The sequence below is a fragment of the Spermophilus citellus genome (genome assembly GCF_964194105.1).
Source record: "Spermophilus citellus genome assembly, chromosome: 3".
In the NCBI taxonomy this organism is placed as follows: Eukaryota; Metazoa; Chordata; class Mammalia; order Rodentia; family Sciuridae; genus Spermophilus; species Spermophilus citellus.
The window spans coordinates 117,410,603-117,422,789 of NC_138184.1; the positions used below are offsets into that span (position 1 = coordinate 117,410,603).

A 12,187-nucleotide genomic window follows, 5' to 3' on the forward strand; every position below is an offset into this window, starting at 1 on the left:
ACTCAATCTGGGCAGATCATAAGACTTAAGGAATTTATCGATGTCTTCACTATCTTCTATTTTATTCAAGTATAAGGTTTCAAAATAATTTCTATCTTCTGTATTTCTGTAGTGTCTGTTGTGATATTGCCTTTTTCTTTATGTATGCTAGTAATTTGGGTTCTCTCTCTTCTTCTCTTTGTTAGCATGGCTAAGGGTCTGTCAATCTTATTTATTTTTTCAAAGAACCAACTTTTAGTTTTGTCAATTTTTTCAATTGTTTATTTTGTTTCAATTTCATTGATTTCAGCTCTGATTTTAATTATTTCTTGCCTTCTACTGCATTTGCTGCTGATTTGTTCTTCTTTTTCTAGGGCTTTGAGATTTAGTATGAGGTCATTTATTTGTTGGCTTTTTCTTCTTTTAAGGAATGAACTCTATGCAATAAATTTTCCTCTTAGTACTGTTTTCATAGTGTCCCAGAGATTTCTATATGTTGTGTCTATGTTTTCATTTACCTCTTAAGAATTTTTTAATTTCTCCTTGATGTCTTCTGTAACCCATTGTTCATTCAGTAGCATATTGTTCATTCTCCATGTGATGTAGGAATTTTTATTCCTTATTTTATCATTGATTTCCAATTTCATTCCATTATGATCGGATAAAATGCATGGTAGTATCTCTACTCCTTTGTATTTGCTAAGAGTTGCCCTGTGGCATACTATATGGTCTATTTTTGAGAAAGATCCATGTGCTAATGAGAAAAAAAGTGTATCTGCTTGATGTTGGTTGATATATTCTATATATGTCAATTAAGTCTAAGTTATTAATCGTGTTATTGAGTTCTATAGTGAGAAACTATTTTCATGGCAAAGGTACAAACACAAAAATACTAAACTCAGATGATTAAATATTAACAATTTCTGTTCAATCCTATACAACATGAACAAACTTAACAGATTTGAACTTGGGAAAAAGATATTCCAACAAAGAAAATCAATGATGGATTTATAATGGAATATAAATAATATGAAATAACTCCTTTGAAAACAGGCAGAAAAAAATGAACAGAGGCAGCTTAACTTTTTTTTGCTTAGCAAACAATGGAAAAATTGGATAATATTTTATGCTGGTGAGTATGTGGGGAAATGGGATCCCTTGAACCCTTCTGGAGGAGATATGAAAACTGGTACAGACACTTTGAAGACCTATATCTTAGTGAGATGGAGAATGGTAAGGTCATATGATACTTATCAACTACTCCTGGATACAATAGGCCCAGAAACTTTTTATACAAGTAAAATATATATATATATATGACACACACACACACACACACACACACACATATATGTGTGTGTGTGTGTGTGTGTTATCATATGTACCAAGAAATGAAATTAAGTGAAAATGCCACAAAAAATGTAAACAAATGCTCACTGACCAAATGGATACATGAGTGAATAAAAACAGAAAACTGACATTAATAGAGCAAGTAAAATGAGAACAAGTTAAAAAAAGGATCACAGAACAGAAAAATGGCCAATAGAGATAGATGCTGAAACCTTGCACAACAGAAGAAACTCCAGGCATAAAAAAGCAGGCAGTCAGCATACACATCTAGCAAAATGTCAGTCTAAAAGAAATTTAAAATACTCTACTTCTGATGAAAACACTACCTGCTGAATTGTAATGTTAATTCATTTAAAGAACAAATTTAATATTATTCAATAACATGAAATAATAAGGAAATCAGATATAAATAACTATTTATGATCTAGATTTAAAAGTTATAGCTAGTAAAATCAACAAACGTGGCAGAGTAAAGAGTTCCAAATTTTTTTCATAAATAATAATAAGAATTTTCAGAACTCTGAAATTCATCAAAGACTTTAAGCAAGGTAAGAAAAATTTACACAAGACAACTGAATTTTAGTGTTGTGGGATGAACTGTTCTCCTCTCATCACCCCCACATTCATATGTTGAAGTCTTAATCCACACTCCCTGAGAAAGTGAATTTATTTGTAGATAGAATTCTACAAAGGAAATCAAAATTAAATCTTTAGGCTGGGTCCAAATCTAGTATGAATGATGCCCTTATAAAAGGAAAGATTTGGACACGTAAGTATAGAGGAAGGGCAATGTGAAGAGACATAGGAAGAAGGAACAGATCTTTCTTTCAGAGTACTCAGAGGAATCAACCCTTACAGCAACTGATTTTGGACTTCTATCCTCCAAAACTGTGAGGTTATTTCTGCTGTATAAGCTATTCAGTCTGTAGTGTTTTGTTATAAAAGCTCTAGTGAAACAACATACTTGTGAAAAAATGGTGCTCTTAAAGCATTTTAACTTGCTCTTTTGCTGTCCTCACCATCTCTGTAGTATCCTTGAAAGTAAAGTCTTAAATTATAGTGAGAACCATCAGCCTCACAACCACTGGAAGGGGCAGACAAGATCAAAATAACTCCAAAACGTCCTTCCCAGAGAACTGTCATTATTAGACCTGTCTAGCAATCTCTTGAAAGACCCCATTCACAAGGCTATCTTCCCTTGATTTTGTGACTGCCTGATACAGTAGGGGATAGTTGGGGAAACTAGTAAGTTAACCAAAAGCTTAAGATAAAAATCTTGTGAGTAACATTTCCACAGAAAGTAAGAACTGAGACATTCCTAACAAAATAGAAGCCTGTATATTCCAGGCTGTATGTATGTCCAGGACGTGTGCCCTCTCAGTAAATACCTAGAAGCCTCATGTTCTCACCTCTAACTGAAATTGAGATTCTACATAGCATAAAGTCAATGCTAAGGTAGAACTGTCAAATACATAGCTAAAAATAAAAGACACTAAAAATTAAAGATACAATCCACAATATGTACACATAGACCTCAGCAAAGACTAAGCTGTTTAATTAGAGTTCTATATAATCATTAGCCAAAGACAACTGTTCATAAAGTTCAGTGGTTATGCATGTAAAGAATAAATAATTTACACAATTAGTTCAAAAAAGTCACTAAACAAACAAAAAAGATAGGCAAACAACATCATATTCTGGGAGGAAAGAAGAATCTTAGAGAGTTGTTTTGCTATATTATTAATATTTCCAGTTTTCAACTAAAAACATAAACATGCAAAAAAAGAGAAAAAAGTTCAATTACATACATAGAAAAAGAGCAGCCAATTGAAACTTACCCTAAAATTAAGATCGAATATTGGGCTTACTGCATAAATACATATTAAATTAGCTATTTTAAATATAGTACAAGAAAACAATGTCTAAAGAAATAAAAAAGTATGAGATGATCATCTCCCTAAACAGAGAATATCAACAAAGAGATAAATTATAAAAGAACAATTAAAATATAATAATTGGGGCTGGGGATGTGGCTCAAGCGGTAGCGTGCTTGCCTGGTGTGTGCGGGGCGCTGGGTTCAATCCTGAGCACCACATAAAAATAAAAAAATAAAGATGTTGTGTCCACTGAAAACTAAAAAATAAATATTAAAAAAGTTCTCTCTCTCTCTCTCTCTCTCTCTCTCTCTCTCTCTCTCCCTCCCTCCCTCCCTTTAAAAAAATATACTTGAGGGCCAGGGTTGTGGCTCAGCAGTAGAGCACTCGCCTAACAAGTGTGAGGCCCTGGGTTCGATCCTCAGCACCACATAAAAATAAATAAAATAAAGGTATTGTGTCCAGCTACAACTAAAAAAATAAATATTTTTAAAAATATAATAATTGAAATTAAAAAAATTATCTAAAAGGAATCAACAGCTTGATCAGGCAGAAGAATCAGTGAATTTTAAGACAAACAATTTGGGGTTATCCAGTCTGAAGAAAAAAAGAAATAAAGATAAATGAATAAAGACTTAGAGACATGAGAGAAATCATCAAATCATGAGTACATGCATAATAATGAGTGTTCCATGAAGTGTGGGAAGAGACACAAAAGATATTTAAAGAAATAATGATAAACACGTCCCCAAAAGGATGAATAGTATGAATCTACAAATCCAAGAAGTTCAATGAACTCTAATTAAAATAAACCCAAAGAAATTTATACACAGGTACATAATTAAGTCCATAAACAAAAATATACTACTGGTAGCAACAAAGAAAGGAACTAACAACATACAAGTGGTCTTCAATTACTAGCATATTTCTCATTTGAAGACAATGAAACAGAAAATCTGAACAGACCTAAAACAACCACAGTGATTAAATTAGTATTCAAAAAACTTCCACAAAGAAAAATCCAGTACCAGATGGATTCACTGGTAAATTCTACCAAAAGACTAAAGCACAATTAACAATAATCCTTCATAAACTTTTTCAAAAAAACAGAAGAGGAGGGAAAACATTCCAACTTGTTCTACAAATCCAATATTTTTCTAAAACCAAAATCAAATGAAGATATCACAAGAAAACTACAGATCAAATTTCCTTATGAATCTAGAGGTATAAAAATCATCAAAATACTGGCAACCAAATCTGGCAGTATTAATAAAAAAGGGACTATATATCACAGTCAACTAAGATTTATTCCAGGAATTCAATGCTGATTCAGAATACTAAAATTTGTCAATATAATGCAACATGTTAATAGAAGCAAGGATTAAAAACAAATGATCATTTCCATAGATGTGAAAAATTTGACAAAATCTAACACTCTCTCTCCCTCCCTTATACATACGTACGCACGCGCGCGCGCACACACACACACACACACACAGAGTAAAACTGAACAGAGTGAACTTACTCAACCTAATTAAGGACATCTATTTAAAAAAAAAAACTCATACCTACCATCCAACTTAATGAAAACAACTGAAAACTTTTCCTTCCCTAAGATCAGGAGCAAGACAAAGATATCTGTTATCATCAATATTGAACTGGAGGTTCTACCTAAGAAGCTGGCATGAAAATATAAAAGGAATTCAGATTGGAAAGGAAGGAAATAGAACTATCTCCATTTGCAGATGTCAAAAAAAAAATTAATGAACCACCCTAAAAATAGAGCTAAATAATGAATAAAGCAAGATAGCACGATATGACCAAAATATCATCTGTATTTCTACAATTTGTCAATGAACAATCCACAAACTAAATAAAATCCTTCTATTTACAACAGCATCAAAAGTAGTAAAATATTTAATAAAAAAAACTGAACAAAAGAAAAGTTAAAACTTGCACACTGAACACTACAAAACATCATAAAGTGAAATTAAAGAAAACTTAAATAGAAAGATAGTCCATATTCCTGGATTGAAAATACTTAAAATTGTTAAGATGACAAAAATAGATCTGCAGAGTCAATGCAATTCCTACTTTAAGACCAAGGGACTTCTTGCAGAAACTGACACACTAAATCAAGAGTTGATATGGAAATGCAAGAATAACCATAACATTCTGTAAAAGAAAAAAATCTATTAAAGATTTACACTTCATAGTTCAAAAATTTATTATAAAGCAACAATAGCCAAGACAACAAGGTATTGACATGAGGAAACATATATGAATGAAAATATCAATTGTACTTCTAGTAGTGAGCAATCCATGAACTAAATAAAATTCTTCCATTTATAACAGCATCAAAATAATAAAATATTTAGAAATAAGGCTAGCAAAAGAAATGTAAGACTTGTACACTGAAAACTACAAAACATTCAGAACAAAAATTAATATACATCAATGGTGCTCATAAATAAAACTCATAAACTATGGCTAATCATTTTTTAAGAAGGGTTCCAAGACAATTAAATACAGAGAAAATGGTATCTTCAACAAATGGTACTAGAAAAATTAGGTAACAACCACATGCTAAAGAAGGAATTTGATCTCTCTCTTGCATCATAAAAATTAACTCAAAATGGATCAAAGACCTAAATAAAAGAGCTAAAACAATGAAACTCATATGAAGAAACATATAAGGAAATTATTGCTCCATTAATGATCACAACTGGTTAGGTGATAATTTCTTAAATATGACACCAGAAGTACCAGAAAAAAATAGAAATTAGACTTTATCAAACTTTAAAATGTGAATTTCAAAAGATACATTAATAAAGTTAAAATACAATCCACGTAATTGGAGAAAATATTTGTAAATCATTTGTATGGTATGTGTCAAACGTTCAGAATATATAAAGAACTCTATAACTCAACAACAATCAAAAATATTTTAAAAACAGGAAAAAGATCTAAATAGCCATTTTTGCAAAATGGTATTCACATGGCCATAAACATAAAATCATTAGCTATTAGAGAAATACAAATCAAAATCACAAGATTCTACTTTATACACATTAGGATAGCTGTAAACAAAAAAAGATGGATAGTATCAAGTATTGGTGAGGATGTTGGAAAGTCTGAACCCTCTAACATTACTAGTGTGAAAGTAAGCTAGTTCAGGCTCTTTGAAAATTAGTTTGGCAGTTTTTCAAAATGTTAAAAATAGGATCATCTGTTTTCTAGCAAATTCCCTAGGAAAATGCCTAAGAGAAAGGAAAACAAACATTTATACAAAATAAAATATTATTCAACCGCAAAAAGGAAGTACTTACATACATATTGTATAACATGATAAGCCTCAAAGACCTTAAACTAAGTGAATGAACCCAGACACAAAAGGCTACTACAATTACAATTATAATTCCACTAATGTCTGGAATCGGCAAATCTACACAAACAGGAAGCCAATTTGTTGTTTCCAGGGGCTGGAAAGTGATGACCTAATGAGTATGATGTTTTTATTGAGAGTGATGAAAATGCGATGTAAGATAGTGGGGATGTTATCTAACATTGCCAACACACCAATTTTATGGAAAATGAATTTATACCCTGATAAAAATGCAAAAACAAAGTTGTGGCTTCTGTGTCTCATGTGACTTTTATAAGATTTTGTAAATCCAAAATCTCATTTAAAATGTTTTAGCATATTTAAATTGTCCATATTTAATATTATAGCTAGTATTATACAATAAGCAAAAACAATATTGGCAACTTTAGCTAAATTTTAGAATTATCCTTTGCATACTTATGTCATTATAGCATAAAAATTAAACTTTGAAGAATCTAACTATATGGAAAGAACTTTAATCCATTTCTGTAGAAGGACATGAACTTTAGAAGATAGGAGAACTAGGAAACATTAGCCTTTTGGAAAACACTAATAAAATTTAAATCACAAAAATGGCAAGTTATATTCCATGTATGTATGATGTCAAAAATAAATTCTTAATGTCATGTATAACTAAAAAGAAAAAATGTAAACAATGTTAACTTTTTAAAATTATTGTGAGTCTATATATGAATACCTGGAAAATTTGATGATCCCACTATTTTCACTGACTCTTGGGTCAAGCGAAAAGTTCTTGGAAATCGAACCAAATATTCAACTATGAAAGGCAAAAAGAAAGCAAAGGGTTAACAAATTTCCTCACTGGAAACTCCAAAACTTTAAAGTACACTTGATCTTACACAAAGGTGAAGCTCATAAATCCAGTTCCTCTTGTATCTCATATCTCTTTTCCAACTCTACTCACCTTCATGTGCCCTAATGAGTTTAATCTACTTACTGCCTTCTCCCTATTACATCTCATTTCTGGCTTTTTTCACATTCACTTAGAACACTATGTTTTACTTTCTAAATTCCAAATCTCCTATCCCTCAAGACCCAAATCACAAATACTACCTCTTTCAGAACTCCTGTTTGTTCGTATTTGTCAGGATATCAGGATATCACTACCACCTCTGTTATGTCATTCATTCCACATTTTATTATAGTTGTTTACGGACAAATATAATTTTATTTATTATACATTCAATTGATGGAAGTATCAGTGTTTATATAAACTTATCAAAAAATAAAACAAAGCATTATACCATGTACATGGCAACTATTAAATAATTGTGAAATATATTGATATCCCTCATTTTTGAATGAACACGTTTGAAAGGGATAATGGTGAGAACAGAACAAGTGAGAAAATCAATATAAAAATACAGTATTACAAAGCATTGTACCCAAGTACTCTCTAACAACAAAGAAGTAAAGCACAAATAAAAGAAAATGGTACTAAAGCCAGAAGATCTGAGTTTAAATCCCACCACATACTGGTTTTAAGAAAGCCACTTTAAAGTTTAGGAGCCTAACTTTTCTCATCTGGAACTGGGACAATAATTCCACCTTACAGAGTTACTGTAGGACTAAATGGAATTTGTATAAATTATAAAATGCCATATAAATACATGGCCTTTAGTACTCATGGTTCACATATAAAGATATTGACTCCATATTCTGCTTCTTATACCCTCATTGGTCTGGTCTGATTAGTGGTTCAAAAAAAAAAAAAAAAAAGACAAGGAAGATATTTAAATGAAAACACTTCCTTTCATATTAGGTACAAAACCATGAACCACTTTCAAAAATATCTTAATCCTGCAAATAAAGGACACTGGATATTCTCATAGATCAATTTTTGGATTCCAGATGACTGGAGTTTAGCATATCTTGTAAATCTCCACTCACTCACTATTTCTTTTCTCCACCTCATCTATCCCATGATTACTTCCATATTCCTTCTACATTTTTCTTGGAGACCTTATTTTTTCATTTTCCTTTATTTGAACAAGTGTTAGCATGTTAGAAAGCCTCTTTTGTGCTTTTCATTCATCAATTCTTGGATTTTATTTTTAAGAAAGTCTAGAATATATAAACAAAAATAAAGTAGCTAAATCTTTCCAGTTAAATAACAGTTCGATTATACTCTTAACTTTTTTCAGCATTTGTTTCTATCATGTTATTTTGAAATATCATAAATGTATTTTGTAAGAATATGGAAAAGCATGTCAGCTCTTCAGATATCAAAACTTAAAAAAAAAACTCAGCATATTCTGCATTTTATATCTCCAGCCAATAGAGGGAGCTCCTGTATCACGGATATTTTAAAATCACAGTACACATACAATGTAATACATTGTTTCAGGACAATACATTATGGAACTCACAAAGAAATATAAAGCCAGTAAATGAACCATGGGTTTAATTTAGGAGTTTATTAATTCAGTTTAAATTTCAAACTTTTAACTCCAGGTGTTTGAGTGTTCTTCTATCTTCAAAAGATTGATTTTCCCAGTCATTCACTCCTCTTTGCAAATACAGGGACTTTGTACGACCTCTACATAAAATACACTTTTTTGGTCAGATATTAATTAAGTACAGTGTTTATATAAACCGGGTGCACGTGACACAGGAAAAACGTAATCAAGGTGGAGTCACGGTTCCCCATCAGAGCTAGACCACCAGCGCCGCCGACCCTCACCTGACGGGGGCGCCCGCACAAGAAAGGCGGAGAAGAGGAGGATGGCGGCTCGGGAGAGCGGGAAGCCCGACGCCCGGGCCCGCCGCCAGGTCCGCCACACCCGGCCAGAGGCCGAGGCCTCCATCCATACGCCGCCGCCGCCTGCCTACACTCCACCCAAAAGGTCGTTACGCGACGCGCGCTCACCCGCCGCCGGAAATTGGCGGGCGGTGGACCGGAAGGCGGACCGGACGGACTCGCCGCCACTTCCGCCGGAGCGGTAGGCTAGAGTTGTGTTGGCATGTCCGCTTGACTTTTGACACTAGGGGAGGAAGGAACACTCGCCGCTGCCCCGCGCTGAGCGTCCACTGAATCTTCCAGACAGCACCGCTGCTGAGGGAATCCTCCAGCGCTTAAGCGACTTGTCGAAGATTCTGTATCTATGCAAGGAATCCGGGAGCCCCCAAGCCCGGCGTCTTGGCCTTTTAGTAGCAATTATGGACAGAGGGAACTCCCTTTTTGCAAGATGGGATGTAGGCTATGTCTTAATGTTTGGGGTTCAACTCTGTTAAACACACAAAACTTATGAGTTAATACACCTACAGTGCTCAGAGATTGCCTGGATCTCACTGTTGGCAACACGTACATTACTGACATATGGAATATACTGGAAGAAAAATGTAGTGAATTTGGGGAGCTAAAGGTACTGCTTTTAACGCCAAGATGCAGCTCGATGGAAAAATGGAAGAAAGGACCATAGATGGAATTGAATTTCGGACTCAGCCTGGAAAATCATCTTTCATCACCTAAATTTAGAAAAACCTACTAAAACACCTATCTGCCTAAGAGTCTGTTTATAACAAGAATATATTTTTAGAGCAATTGAAATGGAATTATGCCTCTACTTTTTTGCTTCTGGAAGGCTTTACCTGTTACTAGCAGACCTATGATAAAAATAAGTCTCATGCAGTTGCTGCAACTAAAGAATGAAGAGCAACTAAAGACTGCCTAACAACAATTGTATTGTCACCTTGATGTAATAAGAAGGAATGAGTGATATGAGTGGACTAACAACTCACTAGATATACTTTGAATATACTCATAGATTTCAAACCTGGCAGCCTTACCAGTTATTTCAATCTCCTTTACTGTTGAGAAGTATATCTTAAAATTTTAATGGTTTTATATTACACCACAGATACCTTAACCTTTTGCTGTCTTAAAACTGACCTGATACACATGTCATATATCTGACTTATACAATTTTGCCTGGGTTGAATTTTGGCTTTACTTAAGTGTGGTATCAGCTTTTATCTCATGTTATAATGTTTGGAATTCCCTTGGATGCAGTTTTCCTGCAAGATTAAATTGTGTGATTTAAAGCAGATTTTAAGTGAACTGCTATATTTCGAATTTAAATAAGATTTTCTTGTTCATGTGGATGAATAAACTGATACCTTGTTGTAATTTCCTAGAATTAGTGTTAAAACCCTCATTGCTGTTCTTGAACACCATGGTAGCATTAGAGAAGTAAGGATTATCTAAAATGTAAAGGATGAGACTTTACTTTAAGTATAATTTGGGATTACTTCCTTAAAAATTAGGCATACTAAATTATCTTTAATATAATACATGTTTACTTTGCAGTAAATTTAAATTTAACACCTATTTAGACCACAAATATAAAGATATTTGTATCAGGAAAACGCTTTCATTTTAGTCACATCTATTCTTAAAAAATACATTGTCACTAAATCAACTGCTTTATACTCCTTAACTTAACCATACAATATCAACTTATGCAAATTTTTAGATAAGTGAACATAGTTGTCCTGAGTATCGGATAAAAATGCATCATGGACACATTACTACCAAGGTTTTCCTAAGAATTACATTATCATGTGCATAATAGTTCAGTGTATTAGAGTTCTAGCTGTTGCCCAGCACCAAGGGCTCTGCTTTTTTTCTGTCTTGTTCTTTTACTGCTTTGCTTCCCTATCTTCCTTTTTATGGAAAAAGAAAATTTTCTACCAAAAATAAAGCCTTATTCTATCAACATTTAGAAAGATGAATCAAAAGTTTTATGCTAGATAAACACTAATCTTCAGTTATTGGAAATGTAAGACTTTTGACTTCAATTTTCTGTCCTTATAAAAGAAGAAAGGCTATAGATATGGAGGTTCGGTGCAAACCTGGAAAGATAAGTATTCCTAAAAGTTCTATCTCTTCAGGAAGAAAAACTGTTGAGAATGATGATTACCCACACTACTCTGATCTCTTAAGAAAAATGAATATGCCCTTTGTGAAAGGATTTGAAGACAGATATGACTATGGCAGATTTGAAATGAAATGTAATCCTGCCTTTCTTAAATTTCATCTTTACCCCCCTTCTGTCCTGCCAAACTATCATGTACATTATCCTTATCCTCCACCTTATGGGCCAGATTATCCATTATTTCCACTTCGGGATGATGTGCCTTTAGTTGATCCCTGTTCAGGATTTGTGAGTCCTGGTGGTGATGCTGATTTAAAGCCTGGCATTGGCAGAACTTTACCAAACCTGGCAGATTTCAGTGATGTGAAACCTCAACATCGAATTCCTAGACCAGACCCTGAATTTCCAACAACAATAAAAAGGCAAACAATTCTGTTCGAAGAACTGCAACAGAGTAGGAGGTGGAATTCCAGGCAAGTACCAGACATTTCCATCAGAACAAAACTTGGAGGTAAATAAAGTAATATGGACTTTGTAACTCTTATTAAATATTCCAGTGAGAAAGAAAAACATGGATATAAGATATAGGATTTTAGCAGTCAAATTGACAAAATGATACCTGAATAAGGCATTTTAAAATTATATATATATATTTTTTTTAAATTGTAGTTGGACACAATATCTTTATTTATTTTTATATG

General features: G+C 33.1%; 1 protein-coding gene and 1 pseudogene across 2 annotated transcripts in view; one reads left to right on the plus strand and one right to left on the minus strand.

Moving 5' to 3' along the window:
- Positions 1-9,416, minus strand: part of LOC308643414 (zona pellucida-binding protein 1-like) — a gene marked incomplete at both ends in the record, with an annotated part of 90,099 nt that extends 80,683 nt beyond the window's left edge. The window contains 2 exons of the mRNA XM_081283268.1: positions 7,286-7,366; positions 9,293-9,416. Of these exons, the coding sequence (XP_081139394.1) occupies positions 7,286-7,366; positions 9,293-9,416 (205 nt within the window). The remainder of the gene's footprint in view (positions 1-7,285; positions 7,367-9,292) is intronic.
- A 2,028-nt stretch (positions 9,417-11,444) lies between these two features.
- LOC308643416 (protein SPMIP7-like) overlaps positions 11,445-12,187 on the plus strand; it is a 69,257-nt pseudogene continuing 68,514 nt past the window's right edge. Inside the window, exon 1 of the transcript in view lies at positions 11,445-11,997. The product of the transcript in view is annotated as a protein SPMIP7-like (transcript). The remainder of the gene's footprint in view (positions 11,998-12,187) is intronic.